The sequence below is a fragment of the Crocodylus porosus genome, unplaced genomic scaffold (genome assembly GCF_001723895.1).
Source record: "Crocodylus porosus isolate Cpor-Errol unplaced genomic scaffold, CroPor_comp1, whole genome shotgun sequence".
Classification (NCBI taxonomy): domain Eukaryota; kingdom Metazoa; phylum Chordata; order Crocodylia; family Crocodylidae; genus Crocodylus; species Crocodylus porosus.
This window is the reverse complement of record NW_017728915.1, coordinates 348,352-367,640: the sequence shown is the minus strand read 5'-3', so window position 1 is coordinate 367,640 and position 19,289 is coordinate 348,352. Positions and strand designations below refer to the sequence as shown.

The 19,289-nt window shown below is 43.2% G+C and overlaps 2 protein-coding genes across 2 annotated transcripts in view; both read right to left on the bottom strand.

The window, feature by feature from the left end:
• LOC109310321 (sphingomyelin phosphodiesterase 3-like) overlaps positions 1-8,485 on the bottom strand; it is an 80,009-nt gene extending 71,524 nt beyond the window's left edge. Inside the window, exon 1 of the mRNA XM_019535403.1 lies at positions 8,368-8,485. Within this exon, the coding sequence (XP_019390948.1) occupies positions 8,368-8,485 (118 nt within the window). The remainder of the gene's footprint in view (positions 1-8,367) is intronic.
• The window catches only part of LOC109310322 (sphingomyelin phosphodiesterase 3-like), a 250,464-nt gene that overhangs the window by 196,626 nt on the left and 34,549 nt on the right, over positions 1-19,289 (bottom strand). The gene's annotated exons all lie outside the window — the stretch shown is intronic.

Here is a 19,289-nt window from a genome sequence, read left to right as displayed (position 1 = left end):
ACTCATGGTAGAGGTGATATCTTATTAGACGAACTAGATTTTTTTTTTTGCAAATATCTAATTGGTCTAATAAAAGATATCAGTTTTACCACAAATTCTGATTCCTAATACTGAACATATATTTCCCTTGTTGCAATTAAGGTTGTGTAATAGGACTGGTGTTCCATAGGCAGCTGTGCTGCCCCCTGGTGGCCATGTGGCTCCTGCTCTGCTCTGACTCTATGTTAACCTCCCTTTTCTCCCACCTGACATGCCTTGATGTTTTTTGTTACTTCTGGAAAGGGAGGCTGCCCTAGGGTCCTAGACCCAGCCCTCCTCTGGCTTCGTGCTAGAAGATCCCTCCTGGACTCTCCTAGTCCCCAGACTAGCCTTCACACTGTGTGTGCCCTCCTGGCCCGTATGTGCCTCAAGGGGCACCTGTTGCCTTACTCACAGCCTCGAAACTCTCCTATAGCCATGCCAATGCCTCGCAAATGTTAACAAGCAATCATCTCAGTGGGCTCCTGGCCCAAGTCCAGTCACATGCATCTTCTGGCCTCTATGTCTTCTTTCCTTGCCTTCATTGCCTTGCCTTCTTCTTCTTCTCATTCAGCCCCGCTTGAGCACTGGGTCCCTCACCCTGCCTCTGCCTCCCTTAGATGCTGGGCTCTTGGCCCCAGTTTTGCCCTTCTAGGGAACGGGGTACCTAACCTTATCTCTGTTTCCCGTTCTCTCCCCCTAGGCCCCTGGTCCTGGTTCTCACCTGCTTGGGCTCTCCTGTAGCTTGGGCCTTGCCTCTAGCAGGTTCAAGTCCCTCCATGCCTTTCTGGCACTATTGGGACTTCCTCCTTCCCTTTCTAGTCCAAACACTGGTATAACTGTAACCCAAAAATATAAGCCTGCTAGCTGAACTAAAACTATCAGCCTACCAGCTGCATAACAGACTATTCCTTCTCCTAGGTCGCCATGCCTGAAAGCCCTCTATCCTTGCTTCCAGTTCTCAGGTGCAATAGGATCTCAGGAATAATTCTCAGTCTCAGCCATCCTGCTGATGAGGTTTATCTCCTGTGACCTCCACGGCCAGGCTGACTGCATGGGTACAGGCCCTGGCCTTAAAAGCTTTCTAACCCCTTCCCCATTCTGGTCAGGTGGCTTCCCCCAGCCACCTACAAGGGTTGCTCATTAGGGCCTGTCTTTTTGGTAGCTGGCACCCCGATTGCCTAAATAAGGCTCTATCCTACTATTCTGTTGCAGAGCAACTAACCCTGCATAGGAATTCACAGCCTATGGGTTCTAGCTGCCCGTTCTCCTTCAGCCAGCTTAATCTGTGCAGTGTTCCCTTGACTGGCTACAGGTGTTCTCCTTTTCCTTAATGTGCAGCTCCCTACTCAGCAACACTGTTTTTTTGTCACTTACCTTCTTGCAGCTAACCTGTACTCAGTTGCCTGGACCCTAGCTGTGGCAGCATCTCTCCTTAAAGTACAAGGACACTTAGGCTACTTCTTACAGGCTCATTAAGGCCCTGTTACACATTAATTTTAGGTGGCTCCTGGAGTTCTTAACACTTGGATTGTCCACACATTAACACCTGAAACTAATTTTAAGCACTCTTTAGGTGGCTTAAAGTTATGCCACTCCAGAACAGGTTTATCCATCTGTGATCTGTGTTATCCACCTCACATTCCATTAAATGTGTGGCCACACATCCCACAGATGATGTGTGACCCCACACTCTACCTCCCCATTAACATGTGGCCCCACTCCCCAGTCAAATTGCAGACCTCCAGTATCCCAGGAGGCAGCATCCTTTCCCCTACCTTCTCTGCGTATAAACTTTTCACCTGCTGAACTTTATTGTCTGGGGGGGAGGGGGAGAAGGGAGGTTCTGATACAAAGCCAAATTCCCATCCTGCTCCTGGGAGTGTAATCTTCTCACCCCAGGGGTGCAAGCAGCCTGCAAAGCACAAACCAGCTTGCTGGGTTGCAGGGCATGGACAGGTCCAAGAGTGGAGTCCAAGGGGAGTTGGGAGGGCAACAAGGTAGGGGGCCAGATCAGGTCCCCATGAGCTGGGGCTTCTTTCCTGGGGCAGGGGCAGTATCTCTCCCAAAAAGTGCTTCCATCACAGCTCCCAGATACCCTGGGAATCATGACCAGCACCCCAATCCCAACCCCAATTTATTAAAACTTAAGACCTCCTTTATTTCCATTTAATTTTTCTAACTTTTTTTGTTTAAGCCTTCAGTATCTGACTTCCTTATTTCACCACCCTTCCCCTGCCCCAGGCACATAGCATGGAGCCCTGGGGATAGAAGTGATGAGGCAGGCTGTGCAGGGCTGCACTCCTTGCCCCAGCACAGTGCTGGATGCCTCTACCACAGGGGCTCTGTGCTACATGCTTGCAGCTCCACACTTGCATCATGGAAGCCCCAAGCTGAACTCCATACAGAAGCAGGGGGTGGGACTACCTCCACTCCCAGCAGAGTGCAGGGACCTGCCCAGCAGGGAGCATGGGAGGCAGCAGGCTCCAATGCAGGGCTTCCCCCCCTGCAAGTGCTGAAGCTACTAGCATGGGGAGCAGAGCCCCAGTGATCAGTCAGGCTCCACTCCCTCCCCCCATGCAGTGCTGGCCGGAGCCACGCCTGCACCAGGCATTAGTGCCCTGACCTCCCTCCCTGATGCTGCAGGGAGGGAGTGTGTGGGAGTCTCTACACTCCCCACCCTCACACCATCCTGCTCCAGCCCAGCTGAAATCCCTGCTCCCGCTGCCCCTCTGGAGGGAAGGAGGAGGAGGGGGAAGAGTTCCCCCCAGCATGGAACAGAGCCCCCCCTGTTCTGGCAGGGAGAAGGGGGAGGAAGTGTCCCCCTCTGGGGATGGGCAGCATCCCATAGAGCCTCCCCTCCCCATCCCATAGCAATGGGGGAGAAGCAGGAGGAAGAATCTCCCCCTGGGGTGAGGCATCCCACAGAGCACCCCTCCCCACCCCACTAGCAGGGCCAACCCTAGGGGGGTGTGAGGCCTAGGGAAAATCAGCCTGTGTGGGGCCCCTTTAACTTTTTTATATAATTAAAAAGAAGTTCATATAATTAAAAAACTCACTAGTCATGATCAGTGTTGTGTTGCCTACATTCTGAAATCCACTGGGAGGGCAAGGGCCAGGAACCAGGGCCAGAAGAGCCAGATGGTGCAGGCTGCAGAGCAGGATGGAGGTGGCAGCCCTGGCCCCCCCCCCCAACTGCCAAAACTGCCATCTGCAAGGGCTCCCACTTACTGCCACCATGCTCCCACCATCACTATGCTCCCCAGCTGCCAGCACCTGTGAGAGACCAGGTCGGCATCTCCTGTGCCCTGTGGGGTGCTCCGGAGCAGAGGGTTTGTGAGCTGCCATGTGGGTCCAGTCCCAACAGCCAGCTCCGGCTCCAGCTCCAGCTCCGGCCACACCCTGGCCCCGGAGACCCAGGGCTGTTTTAGTTCCTAGCTTTGTGGCTCATCCTCAACAAGGGCCATCGCCCTCCTCCCCTATCACTCCAGTTCCCTGCCCTGTGCTTCTTGCCAGGATGCTCTCTTCTGCCTGCTGGGCCCAGGTTCCTTGCCATGTTCTTGAAGTGCAGAGCCCCCCCAAAGCACAGGGCCTGGGGCAGTCATTCCAACTGGCCATGCGCCATGCCCCCCTGCACTAGATAGGGCCCCCCTCCTAGCCCTGCAGCAGTGGGGGAGAGCGAGGAGGGGAAAATGTTCTTCTCTGGGGCCAGGCAGTCCTGTGTGATGGGATTATTTCTGCTGTCAGGGAGCTCCTGGGGTTGGCCTGCCAGGGTCCAGCCACATCCCCCTTCCTCAGCTCAGCTTCCCTGTGGAAGGAAGTGTTGCTCTAATGCCCCTGGGCTTCTGGCTTGAACCACTACAGCCACGTGCCTGCATTTCCTGAATAGAAAGGGAACATTTATCCACTTGGAAACTGATTCACTCTCTGCAGGGTAAACTAACCTGCAAAGATTGAATCAATTCAGGCTCTGGCTTTTTTGAATGTCTGTCCCTAGCCATGCAGATGTTTCCATATCCAAGAGCATTAATATTGCATGGCACCTTTAAAAAGGCTCTCACAGCACCCCAGGGTGCTGCAGCACCCTAGGTAAGTATCACTATTCTAGACTGAATGAACAAGAGGTAAAACAAATGTTCAAATTAGCAAAATGCCTTCTTGCTTTGTATCAAGAAAAATATCAGTCCTTTTGAGAGTAATCATAAAGGGCTCAAATACAAACAGAAATAGAGGAAGAAGAAATTGCAGAGATTAAACTACTACTTTGCATTAGCGTTTGGAAAGAGACAACAGACCTTTAAGAAATCAGATTTACAGAAAAGGAAAATGAGGAAATAAGAAGTGAACAATAGGGGTAGAGTTGGTATGCAAAAGATGCAAAACTTTTCAGACAAAATACACTAAGAAAATCCAGGATGTTCCAGAATACTGCCTGAAATAGTGATAAGAATAAGAAATTGTCTTGATAGAACTGTGACAAACAGTAAGGCAAGGCAGTACCTTAGAGACTAATTCAAAAATGCATAAAGTCCTCACATAAAGTTCAGTCTACTTTGTCAGATACCATGAATGGACTCTCAGAGAGCAGGAATACTAAATAGAAAGGAATAAAGTAATTTATATTTAAAGATATTTAAATTATAAAGATAAATTTAAAGATCTATAAAGAAAAATAATTTAAATAGCATCTGATGAAGTAGGCTATTGCCTACAAAAGCTTATGCCTCTCTGAACAAGTTAGTCTAAGGCACCACCCTTCCCTGCCTTCTGCCTGGCTTCAGACTAACACAGATAATTACCTCTCTCTATAGCATGCAGTCTACAAGGAGTTAAGCAAGAACAAGGTGTACCAGAACTGGAGTCTGTTAAAGAGCAAGAATAAAATGGTTTTTAAAGTAAACTCATCCATCTGTCCCATGTAATTAAAAATAAAGGTTCGTAAATGTGTCTTAGAACCTTTTCTTCAAAAGGAAACTCCAGATTGTACAGGACAAATTCATAAATATTTCCAAGCATGTATAAATCCTGGAGGCCTCCTTATAGAGTTATAATAGTTAAACATGTTACAAAACATATGTTAACTTGTTCTTTCCCAAACTCAGGTGCTGCAATGGTTCTAGAAGCCAATGTGCCAAGGTAGATACATGTTTATTAGCTGACACATTTTAATTGATACTTTGACACAAAGCTGCCTTTTGCTTCCCTTTTTTCTTTATGGTTTCCTCTGCTTATCTCTTCATATGAAAGATAGATACCATCAAGCCATCCCAGGAGGGAAACATAATCAAATTAAATTTTCTTTTGATTTCTCTTTGGGAGCTAGCTCTCTAATAAATGTAGCATCTGATAAAGTGAGTGCAAGTTCACAAAACCTTATGCTTTGTATATAATCTTATTTAGTTAGTTCATCAGATGCATATCTACCCTGCTCTCTAATAAACACTCACATATGGGGAAGCCACTGCTATTACAGCATCTGCAAGCTGCCCACAAGATAAGCTGGGTAGCACTGAACTGTCAGATCTACTTTCTCCAGTTTCAAGGCTTAAAGTAAACCATAAATTATTTAGAAATAGTTGCTTACAAAATAGCACCTGGCATTTCAAATGATCCCAAACTATTTTACATGGTAGAAAATAGAAAAAGCAAACACTGCTGAACTTAGCATTTAGTAATGCTAGTAATTACTCCGCTATAAGAATGGGCCCCATTGGGGTACACAGTGGAATTTATTCATCACCAAAATGCAGTGGTCTCTGGGGGGTGGGGGGTGTTGATGACACAGGAGTTAATGTAAACCACTCGAAAATTTTAATGCGGCTTTTTTTGTGTGGTGCATTTTTGTTTGGTCTACACAGCATTTGTTTTTGTATGAATGGCACTTTTGAGCGAGCTAAGCTCCCATGTGTCATTCCCTGCAGATGTCAGTAGAGGGAGTCAAATACCAATTTACCCCCTAGAATGTCTTTCCCAGAGTATTACAGCAGAAGGCACATGTGAACCACCTGGGCTCCCCAGTCCTCCTCATTGGGCAGTCCTGACTCTCTGTGAGTCTCCCCTGAGCACAGTCACCCCCAAATCCTTGTCACTTGCACTCGCCTATGCTCATTTGGTCTGGTCTCTCTCCGTCAGTACATGATCGCAAGGACCCTATCCAAATCTCAAAAGATAAGCCCCATGTGTGAATCCTCCCCACCCATTTCTTTCCCTTCTCATTCCACCATGGGATTTTTCATTAATGTAACAGCTTAATAACTACTATATCATAAGAGTAGTGGTGGGTGGGTGAGTGTTTGTTGACACCTGGTTGATAGACGATTGCTCTCTATGTTGGTGGTAGCGAGTTCTTCTGCTTTTCTTTTCCTTTTTTTGGACTATATTTCCCAGCATTCCTGAGCTCATTGATCTGCATATAGTTTCCAATGGGAAACCCTCCTGTTCCCTGGCCAGGTACACCATCAACCTGTTTGTGTAGTGTCACATACAGCTTTTGGAGCTGTGTTGTGAATTCTTGTGAATTGTTTTATAAATGTTTTTGGAATGTTTTTCAAAATGTGAGTTGCTATTTGACTTGGTACCTCCCCCCCAACCCTGCCTAGCCCACTAAGAGCTAGAATGGGAGGTGGGGGGCTCACTCAGATGTGGGTGATGATGCATAATGCTCCCCTCCCCCAAACCAGTTTCCCACTAGAACCCTCCTATTCCCTGCCCAAGTACTGTTTGTGTAGTGCCACATCCAGCTTTTGGAGGCATGTCCTGAATTGTTTTATAAATGTTTTTGGAATGTTTTTCAAAATACGGGTTGCTGTTTGGCTTGCCACCCCAACCCCTCCCAGGGACTCATTCACGTGTGGGTGATGGTGCATAATGCCCCCTCCCCCCAAACCACTCACAGACTGACAAAGCAGCAAACCCCTAGCCCAATCCAGATTTCCTTCCCCTTCCCTTGACAATCCCTCCTTCCGCTCCCTGTCCACAACACCAAATGCCTGTAGACAGACACAGACTTTAAAGTGTAAAAAAGAAAAAAAAATTATTTTAGAACAAAGCACTCCAAGGGGTTGTTGTCAGCAATGTATCCTGCAAGACAACCATGCACAAGGGCCGCCTGACTAGCCTCTCCTTGAAGATATTTCCTCTGTCCCTGTGCTGCTGCTGCCCCACATCTCTGTTGCCTTGCCTGTCACACTTCTTGGTCCCACAAGTCCTTGAAAACTTCTCCATGGCTCTTGCAGATATTGTGCAGTATGCAGGCTGCCACAATAAAGGGCATTAGATTTTCTTGATCCATGTCAAGTCAGGACGTAACTACCCTCCATCGTCCTTTCAGTTGACCAAACACACATTCCATGGCTATCTAGCAACTGCTGAGCTGGTAGTTAAAAGACAGCTTCTGTGGGTCAGCTTCTGTGAGCTGGTAGTTAAAAGCCAGCTTCTGTGGGTCAGCTTCTGTGGGTCCCTCCATAAGGCTTCATGAGCCAGGGCTTTAGGGGGTAGGCAGTGTCCATAATATAATTGGGGGGAGGAGGGGGGCAGTGACACCGTGGATCACTGTCTCCTCCATGCTGGGTGCATAGTGTCCTTTCTCCATGAGGGCAGCCAGAGGGGAGTTTCTGAACACACATGCATCATGCGCGCTACCGGCCCACCCGGTAAAAATGTTTGTGAACCAGCCTCAGTGGTCTACCACAGCTTGCAAGATCATGGGGGCATACCCTTTCCTGTTTGTGTAAAGCCTCCCACTCTCCACAGGGCACAGCAATGGGATATGAGTGCTGTCTAAAGCCCCCATGCAGTTCAGGAATCCTTTCTCATTAAAGCCATCTATGACTTGCTGTGGATTCACCAGGTGGATAGTTTTGTTAGAAGCGATCTCCTTAAGTAGTTGGCATACCTCATGAGTTGCCTGTCTGACCATGCAGGCAGCAATGTCAAACTGGTTGGCAATGTAGCAGAGGCTGGATGGGCTGGCCAGTTTCACAATGGCCATTGCAACCTTTTTGTCTGGTGGGATGGCCCTATGTATGTTTGTGTCCTGCCTCGTGATGTGTGGACCTAACATTGAGATGATATGGTAGAATGTCTCCTTTTTCATTCAGAACATCTCCAGTCACTGCTGATAATTCCAAGTGGTCAGGATGATTCGTTCCCACCAGTCTGAGCTGCTTTCACGGGCCCATACCATGTGGATTCTGCTGATCTCCAGGTTTGTCAACAGAGTCCAGTCAAATTCCATTTGTTCACTTTGCTCTGTGTCTTCCCCTGAGTACCCGTTGTATCATCTTATCATCATTGCTATTTAATCAGGAAAACCACTTGCCACTGAATAGTGTAGCCTTACTGTCCTACTGAAGTGTTCCAGCAGTAATCCCCAGGTAAACAGCATTTGCAGTACTGCCACCTCCCCCTCCTCCTCCACCTCCTCTATGTCCTCCATCACATTGCGTACTTCATCCTTGTTCTCCATTTTACCCCTCTCCCAGCAACAGCCTCTCATCTATCTGCATGAAGCAGGGTGGCAGGGACTGTGTATGTGTGGTTGGTCTGGAGTTTGGTGTATCTGCTTTTTCAACACTTCACCCCAGCATCCGGGGCATTGGGCCTTTTGCATATCCTTTCATTCATCCTGAGCTTTGCAGCCACTGGTGTAGTGATGTAATCAAGCTTTCAAACAAAAAAAAAAATGTTTTGCCTACTCCTCTCCTGGCTATTCAAAACTTTTGCCAGTTTAAGAGAAAACATAAGGCTGTGCTTCAGTAATAAAATTATTTTGCACAAGCAGGAGGTTAAGTATCAATGATTTTTGCAACATTCTTGGCCATTGAGCAACCATCCCAAAGTACAATGGCCTTATTTACACCATCACCAGGTCTTTCATGTTGTTAACTGGGGGTGCTTCATCGACTTCGGGTGTTTTGATACTCACCGGTAATGATGACTTCAAAATCCTTGGATTGTCCCAGACCCTCCTGCAAGCACAGCCTGAGTATAAAGGTGCCCCCCCCAAAATTTGCCAGCACCTTTCACAAATTGCTTTTGCTGTTGACAACCAACTGCTTCATCATGTCTCAGAAAGCCAAGACCAGCAGTGTGCAGCTGATGGCCCAAGAGGCTGATACCTCCAATGTCTGTGGACCCAACTGGAGCTGGGAAGAACTGGAGGACTTAATTGACATTTGGTCAGAGCAAAGAATCATAGACAGGTTGGAGAGTAGGAGGAATAAGCTTGCTTATGCTGAGATTACAAAAGGCATGCAGGCGCAAGGGCACAATTGTGACTGGACCCAGGTCTGGTGCAAGACCAAGTAATTGAGATCAGCATTTTACAGAGCCAAAGATACGAACTCTCGTTCTGGGGCAGGTCACACAATTGCCCCCTTCTATGACAAGCTGTCCGTCATTCTCTCCAGGGATGCAGGCCTGATAATAATAATATAATAACTTATAATATAGCAACAGATACTACTTATAGTAGGCAGCTATTAATTACAGTAGTAATATGTAAATTAGAGTTTGTAGTAATATTAAAGATGATTTATTAACGGTCAATGATTGTAACAGTTCAATTCATTTCAAAGCAGGTAGATCTGCCTTGCCACCCTGCACACATCACATACATCCCTGGCCTCGATCATCTATACGTAGCTAGCTCTGGTGCCACCATCAGTATGCCACTGCCCTGCACCCTGGTGGGGTGGTGTGTGGTGGGCGCGGTGCACCTGTTTAGTTTAAATTTATTGTAAATGGGGCTGGTGGAATTTTAGGGGCATGAAGCAAAGTACTTGAGGTACACAAGGGGCACCAATACAAATTCTTGTTATCCTCCCTCCAGTTTTCAGATCCCACTGCTAGCTGCAGGCTGATCGATCATCCCTGCTGATGTGACAAGAGGCAAACAGAGAAAATGAAGAGCATCATGACAACACTACCTTCAAGATTCATTCTACCAACAACTATTATGATTCATTCTAATCATAGTTGACTTTCATCCTGCCTGATATAGACTTATAATATAACAACAGGTAATACTAACTGTAGGAAGCAGCTATTAATTCCAGTAGTAATATATTAATAAGAGTTTATAGTAATAGAGTAATATTAATGTTGATTTATTAATGGCCATTAATGATTGTAACAGTTCAAATCTTTTCAAGGCAGGTAGATCTGCCTTACCACTCTGCACACATCACACACATCCTGGGCCTCCACCACATATATGTAGCTGATGTTCTATATACTTATGCTATATATAGAATTACAATTATGGTTCAGTTCCTTTCAATGAGAAAGCAGATACTGAGTGTAAGGCACGTGATTATGTACCCACCCTCCCTGCCTGGGATGCAATACAGCAGTTGATTAACTGAATACAACAGTAAAAAAACAACATAGAGAATGACATCATATTGAAATGGCAGATGGAATGCAGAGATGGAGAAGATAGCATTTTAGAATTTGAAGTACTTAGCTTTTGGTTTTGAATGTCTACCAATTGTCAAGATGTCAGATTTATGTCTCATCTTACAGACAATAAACTAATAAGCTATGGAAATTTAATTAAGCAAGTATCTGTGTTAATTCATTTTTAGGAATTTATTTCAAATGAAAAATGCTTGTGATTATGTATCTATTTAGTTTCTGTAACCAAATAAATAAGTTCCTCAGTCAGACGGAGGCTTGTTTTTATATAAGAAAGATATGTTGGTGACTATTATGTTCATGCATAGGAGAAAGTGTTTAATGTGTAATATTTTCCCACAGAAGAAGCATGCCATAATGTATGAACATTTTCAATTTATTTAGGCTCATATTCCCATAGTGTTTACTCAAGAATTACTAGGGCAAAATTCTCCATTACTACATGAATTGACCCCAAGGAATATAATTTTCCATTTTCTAAATAGGTTTGTGATTGCTTTTGCTGTTATGTATAGAACATTAAAAAAGAAGGTGTTATTTGCATAGGAAAAAATAGTCATATAAGTCTACAATATCTCAACTGCAATATTTTAATTTAAAAGTGTCATTCGTTAGTTTAAGAAAATTGAATTGGTATTTCAATATACTCTAAATTTCCCCACTGAGATATAAGCAGAGCAATGTACATGTTAGAAATATAAGACAATAGGTCATCACTGAATTTCAATATGACATACCATATGCTTTCAAGTATATTTGTAAATATATTGGTATTACCTAGATTTTTCAGTCTGAGAGCAATGACTGTTAAATTCGCAGGTGTTTTGAAAGCTAGTAATATTGAATAATCTTTTGATAGAGCCTGCTAGGATTGCTAATTTCAGATGCATTGATTAAGAATCATGCATATTGATTCTTAATATGCATCTAGCATTCATAATTCTCAAATTCAAGACCAACTTTCTAGAGACAACTACATTAGGAGATTCAAACAAGGCAATGTAAAGACACAGCAATCCTGGGCATTCTAATCCCACTGATTTAAATGGGTCCAGAGTTTTGCTCATGTCATATATTCTTGGAGTGCACATTCAGAAAAATGTAAAGAGACTAAAACAGGCCACTAGGAAAGCAATTTCCCCCCCTATTTTATCTATGTCCAGTGCATAAAGGATAGGGCATATGCACCACTTAAGCCCTCAGAATAAAATTGAAGGAGAATTTAAAATGTGTGTAGATTTGGTTTGACCTTCTACATATGGAACAAATGTATTTGTTGCATAAATAAGATTTATATAAGAAGACCAAGACTACTTCAACTTACAACCCAAAATTTAGCCATAGCACAAATTAAGCATGCTGAATGTACCCAAGCTACAAAAGTTAGAGTGCTTTTCTTCTTTGGATTAGTGGAATCATTTGTATTTTATAAATATATTTACTTTAAAATACTTAATATGACTGAATAAAGTTTACGAAGTATCCTTCTGAGCTCAAGAATACTCTATATGGGCAAAAAGACAATTGCTGAGATCAGTGGCTAAATAGGAGTTGAAGACAAAGTCGCAAGGTAACAGTAACATTCTTCCATATACAATCTACCAATTATTTAATTTTCCTGTTTTAAAAATGTTTTTGATGACTGTTACTGTGTCTCTCTCTCTCTTTTCCTTGTTTTACTCTTCAACAAAGTTTCCCTGCCTATGAAAAAGGAAAGAACTCAAATTCTCCTTTAAGCCAGATTTCTTAGTACAAGGTCATTGTACCTACAGCCCCAACATTTGGAAATCCAAGGATATGAATTGGCCTACAACAATTGTCATACTCGGCACATCTACACATGAAATTAATTGATGGAATAAACTCCAGTGCAGTTTGCACCAGAGTTTATTGCTCCTGGGTGCGGTGTTTACATGTGCGCTGGGGGCTGCAGTATATTGAGCTGGAGTGGCGCAGCCCTGGCTGGTAGGGGGCCCAGGGAGTCAGGAGTACTGTGCTACACTGCATGCAGTGCGGCAGGCAGTCCTATACTATAGCACCCTTGTGCCCCAGCCAGCCCTGGTCATCATCTGCACTTGTGATGCAGCAGAGTAAATAACTCTGCTGTAGAGTAGTACTTGTGTGGGACAGTACTATCCTATGGTGGAGTTAATTAGTTTACTTTGGCCTAATAGTGTTGCTCGTGTGGACAGTGATAGTGTACTGTGGAGCTAATTAGGCAGCTTCACAGTATGTGTTTCATGTAGATGCACCCACTGTGATTTGCCATGAGCTCAGAATCAGACCTAGGTAGCAACAGTTTACATGAGTTTCATCTTGAAAGGGCCAAAAATACCCACAAATCCATATGTAATTATACAAAAGTTTGCTATTCATAGTTCTCTCTGGAACTCAACAACTGTTCAACAGACAAGAATATTATGCAACAAAGCGTACTAAAAATGCTGAAGTTCAACTGAGACTGAAATGCTGAAGTTCAACTGAGACTGAATGTACTTGGAAATTGGCCTTGGTGATATGCTTTTAGGAAAAGAGCCACAGGATCTTTTGTGATCACAAGCAGTCAGATCTATTTTAATACATCCAGAAAAAATTAACTAAAGCAATACAAAGCCCCATTTTGTATCTTATGCCTCTCTGATCCAGTTAATCTCTAAGGTCAGGTACAGGCATTACACTTTTACCGTATGAGTGTTCAGAATCTGGGGTGCAGACAAAAGTGCAGCTCCTTGCTGTAATGGAGAATGCCTTGCAGGAAGTGTTCTGCGTTACAATGATCCCCTGGACCAAACAGAAGTTCACTGTTGGTTTTAGGGGGGAGGGAAATCTAGCTGCTGGCTACAGCCTGCAACCAGTTTCCCTTAACAACAGCCCCTCTTCCTTGTGAGGCTGCAAAGATTTCAGAATGGGAGGGGAGCAGACATAGCTTGTTCTAGTGTTCCCCAGCTGGTGGTGAGAGGTGGGGTGGGTGAATTGGAGCATCCTCCCTGACCTCTGGGGGCTGGAAAACCCCCAGACTGAATTCCCTCCACTCCTTTTCCCCCCTCCCATTCTGAAAACAGTGATAGGCTGGCAGACATGTAGGCAGACAGACAGAAGTTACAGAAGACAATCTATTTTGAAATGTTTTCATCTGACCCCTCATGCAACGAGGGTTCAGATTTTTACCCAATCAGCCATTTTTGAAGCTGTCTGCAGCTGTGTGCTTGAGTTTGGCCATGGCTACTGGCTGCTTTCTGTGGCCAGATTGGGCAAAAATTGTCACTTCTGTCAGCATCCCTGATCTATACCCGTAACACAACAGATGTTTGGCACACAAAACTGGTCTATATCCATCACAGAAGTTCAGCACATACAGACTTTTGAAAAATGGCAGAACCTAGTCTAAGATTTGCCCCTGCCCCCTCCCCCACCACCAAAGGGCAGTTGCTTATTACTGATCTAAACTATGCCACCTACAAAAAACTGCATAACTCAGATTGATTCCACACTGGGCTTTTCCAATGTCTGTACCTAGTCTAAGGTGCTACCCTGTTCTGCCTTCTACTTTCCTTTTCCCTTTTGTCATTATAGGGCTGCCACCCAAGTCAAATGCATTGACAACACCAATATTACTTATATGTTGGGCTAATTCAAAGTATGATGGCAGTAAGCCTGTGTATAATGAGACCATTTTTCATTTTTGAAAAATCACTGCCGTTTTAAAAGATCAATACAGTGGTACAGCTAACAATATATTTAAAGTGACCCCTATAAAAACATTTAAATGAAGCACTGTCAACCACAACCATTCCATGGCCAAATGTATTGTGGATATTTGTGGAAACTTGCACAAATAATTAGGGAAGAGTATAAGACCATTGCTTGGGCAGGATCCCCTGGGAAGCCTGTCTGGGGAGAGGAGTCCAGAAAAGCTGGCTGCACTTTAAAAAAAACTTTACTGAGGACACAGGAAGAAACCATCCCAGTGTGCAGAAAGACTAGCAAGTATGGCAGAAGACCAGATTGGCTTAGCAGGGAACTCTTCATTAAGCTAAATCACAAAAAGGAAGCTTATAAGAAGTGAAAACTTGGACAGACAATGGAGTATAAGAGTATTGCTTGGGCATACAGGGATGAAGTCAGGAAGGCCAAAGCACATAACTGGAGTTGCAGCTAGCAAGGGATGTGAAGGGGGTCTAAAAATGGTGTCTACAAGTATGTTGGTAGCAAGAGGAGGATCAGGGAAAGTGTAGGTCTCTTAATGAATGGGGAGGAGGGAACCTTGTGACAGAGAATGCAGAAGAAGCTAAAGTGCTCCATTCCTTTTTTACCTCCATCTTCATAGGCAAGGGCAGCTCCCAGACTACTGCAGGCTAGAGATCATGGCTCCACAGCAAGCTGCCCCATCGCAAGATTTCAACAGCTTCAGAGCAGTCCCCTGCTCTGCTCTGTCATGCGGCCTGCCAGCATGGCTAGGACAGGTCTCCATAGGAACCCCAGCCTCCAGCTTTCACAATGCAGCTGCAGCTGGGGTCTCCATGGAAGCTGGCTCCAACCATGCAGGCAGGGGCTGCTGGGAAATAGAGTCCAGCTGCTGGCCAGAACAGCTATTTTGCCCACCCCTGGCCTAGCCCCTATAGTGACACAGAGTGTTAAAGGTAAATAAAAATATTTGAGAGGTCTTCTTTCCTTTTTTTGGTACAGGTATCAGTGCATTTATGAACTAAAACTGATTTGCAACCTTATCTATCTAGGCAAATCAACACTTTCCCCTACAACCATTTTTTTTCTCTGTTTTTCCATAATTCAAGTTTTTAGAAATCTCCAGAGTTGTGGGATGTTTTTAGACATTTAAAGATTGATTAATGTTTTCTTACTCCATGGTACCTTTCACATTTAAAAGTAAATATTACAAATTAAGAAAGTGAATACTTTTAAGAGAAATGGAGCAAAAAACTAACATTCATATTTCCCAGGCAAACATCACAATGCAAAAGCACTGCCTTTTCAGACATGTATTCTTTCTGTTATTCATTATTGTTCTATAGTACTCCTGTATTTTAAGCATCTCTAGGGAGCTGACTTTTTGTTGGTTTGCAAATTGTTGTAGCTGACAAGATGCATAGAAGACAACCCATTTACCCTATAGCTTTCAACCAGGACCATTTGAGTGCTGAAACCCACACTATCTTCTGTATCTTGAAATTTACAGAATAATTGCAGCTTTAGAGCAGAAAATCATTCTGTTGCTTGGCACATTATATCTATTGCAAAGCATAGGTAACATTTACAAACTATAAAATAAGCTTAATGCAATATGCGGTGTTCTTTGTATTGCAAACCTGTCTCCATTTAAAATGATTGCATATTGTTAGGGTTAGTTTATTATAAAGGAAGGGTCCCTAAAGGCTCCTTAGACTTGTTGCCCTGTCAAACACAATTCAAAGCTGGGAACGTTTCTCTCCAGCTTTTGGTTCTTTATCAGTCACTCAGTTCAGGGACTTACTTTTATTTGTTCACTAAGCAGCCCATGATTCCCATACTGTACATCTACATATATTTGAAAATGAAGGATGCTATAAGGAACATCAGCCTACAGAAAAGCTCATCTCTACTAGCAGTAATGAACAGACCTCCCACATAAAAGTATTTTATGTATCAGCATATATAGATAAACATGCAAAAATCTATCTGGTTAAATTGGGAAAGCAGATGACAATCCCATTCTTTATTTTTATTGCCATGGTACCTAGGGCTTCCATTCTGAGATCTGGGTCCCATTGCATTAAGCACTTGTGCAAATATCTGACAAAAAGAGAGTCCCTTTCCTAAAAAGCTTACACAATTTAAGAATAAGATAAAAGGCAAGAGACAGGGAAGCCCAAGGTAAGGAGGAGATGTTTCTGAATAGTGGGATAAGCACTGTCTAATCACTGTAGAGGCTTTACAGGCATCACAACAGATGGCAGTTATAGGGAAGGATTTGGAGACTATGAAGGTGACCTCAGAGATGTTTGCAGGTTGCTTCTCCTAAGTTTAAGGGACAGAAAGGTAGAAGATACTTGTCAGATTTTCTAACAAACTAGCAGTTGAGACTGGTCAACAACACATGTTTTAACTGTTCATTTGGAGGCAGGGGTCCACACTGACAGCAGGGATAGGATTCATAGCTTTCTTTGGAAGTAGTAGATAAAGTATTGTTAGAAGGGTGCATATATCAGCAAGGAAGGAGAATTCATTTGAAACAAACCAGAAAAAACGTTTTTGTGGCAGACTTGAATTGTTGCCCTGTCAAACACAATTCAAACCTGGGAATGTTTCTCTCCAGCTTTTGGTTCTTTATCAGTTGGGAAAAGGTTAAGTTCTAAAGCTGGAGAAGAGGAGATTCCTCAGTGAGGGGGTATTGGTTAGTAACTGAAGCACGGGACTGGAAAAACATTTTGGTTCTATTTCTGGTTTCTGATACCACTTGACTATGTTATCTAGGGCAAGACATGAAGGGTCCAGTTCTTTAAGGAACTCAGTAACGTCAGCTCTTTGCCACTGATGTAGCCTCTATGGAGCCATGCCCAAAAAGTTAGCCCTTCTCTTGACATCTGTATGTCTTCCTTCCTACTGCACAGGGAGAATCTGCACTTCCAGCGGGAAGGCTGTCTTGAGCAGCTAAAGGCTATTTTATTTTAAATCCAGGAATCCTCATTCTACTTGTCTTTAAAAATGTGAATTCCAACCCTCCCAGGATTTTCCAGGTGTTGATAATTAAATGTGTGAAAGATCTGAGCTTCATTGTATATATAATAATTCAGATCACAAAACCAGGAGGCCAAGGGCCTTGTTTGAATTTACTGGAATAAATGGAACAGAAAGGCAAGGTCTATATTGGAAACCTTTCCCTGGATAATGTCTATAAAGGGTGTGAATCTCTACAACATGACAGCTACCAGTAAACAGCCCTGCTACAGACACAAAGTATTTCAGCTAAAAAAACGTCATTTTGCAAATACAGGTTCTTCCATTTGGGAGATGGCATTATCAGTCAAGTAGGCCTTTTTCCTTAAAAGTTGTGTCTCTTACAGGGTTTCCAGAATAGTTATACCAGCAACTGTTTTCCGGTAAAAGCAAGGCTTTAAATCAATGCCATGAACTAGCTGTAAATCAATCTAAATATCACTGTAGCTGTATAGCTGTTCCACACTTCCTCAGTACCCTCTCCCCTCACCAAAAGCATTTGACATCAGCATGGTTTCCATAGCACCAAGAAGACCCAAGTGAATTTTTTTCTGGTAAACTTTAAACAAACAGAGCACAAGTTTCAGGAAGATTTAAATGCAAGGTGACATTTAACTCTACCAAATAGCCAGGAGTAACTAAAGCTCAGGCAAGCTGAAAGCTCATTTCTCAAATATATATATTTAACCTCTTGTTTAAAAAAATAGGGGAAACTGCCTATTGATTGGGAGATAATTTCTTAGGGTCTCACAAGATGGCTGAAAAAGATATTTACAGCAAGCTGGTTAAAACAGTTTTGTGGTTTTTTTCTGTGAAAAACTTGCATTAGAGTTTTATTAAAAGAGATATACAAGTCTCATATGGTATATATGGTAATAGCACAAAATGTCCCTGTAGCCAAGAAAAATTTAGTAAATAATCTGGCAGGATTTGAAACTCAGGCTGTGTAGGATTTGTAGGTCAAGTGCACTTTTTATGAAGGGTATTTACTATTAGATTGTTTAAAAATAAGTATAAAAGCAGGGGCTCCAAGGTTAAGCTGACTACTTCTATAAGCAGTTAAGTACTGTACTTGCCTCAACTACTATTTATATTGTGCTAGGGAAAGGTGAGGGCAGGGAGGAGAGGCTTTGTTTTTCTCATTTCAACATCTTTCAAGTTTCATACATCAAACCTGTAGGGAAGCTCTTCCTTCAGTTCACTGATTTGTCTGACCCCTGCCAAGCTCTTCCTTGAAACTTGGACTAAAAACTTTCCTTTCTTGTACTGCTTCCTCTGAAATAAGACACTAGCTGAATTTCCATTACGGCTCAATCCCACCTCAACCAAATCCCTTTTCTGTGTCAAGAAAGAATAGTAGATGGGATTTTCTCTAAATAACCCAAAGGGGATTCCATAGAAATGGAAAATCAGTCTTACAAAATTCTGCACTGCAGACAAGCAATGTTTGGGGAAAGCTCATAAAAGATTAGTTTTCATTATTATCATACATGAAAAAGGGTGATTACATTGATTTTATGCCAGCATGGCTAACTACTCATGATTTTGTAAAGCTAGATTAAAATCAAATGATGCCAAATTGCATTTATAAAACCTAAAACTTCCATTTTAAATATCTGATGAATACCTGTAAGTTATGCTTAGTGGAACCACTGTTCTGCCAATTAAAGATTTTTAGGTTTGCTCTTGTTTAACTGCATTGACTTATTCAGTATAAAAGCCTCTTGCAAAATGCAATCTTCTATATTGAGGAAAAATTCTGGTTGGTTTTAAGGGATGATTGCTTGATACATTTTAAACATTACCAGTATCATTTGAGGAAGCTATATGTCAACAAAACACATAAAATACGCTATGAGAACAGAGATTGTTGCGGTACTACAGCTATGTTATAAGAACATTAGTTTTTATAGTAATTCAGAATACTTTCAGATATTAAGAAAGATGCAAAAACAAACAAACAAAAAAACCCAACGACCAACAAAAAACCAATCCCCATGCCAAAAAACAAACCAACCCAACCCTCTGTCCCCACCTTGTGTACTCTGCACAGACTTGGAACAACAGCACATGCGCACACTCTATAAAGGGTAAAGGGGAGGAGTCATGACTCTGCTACTATATGTGGACAGAGCCAGACC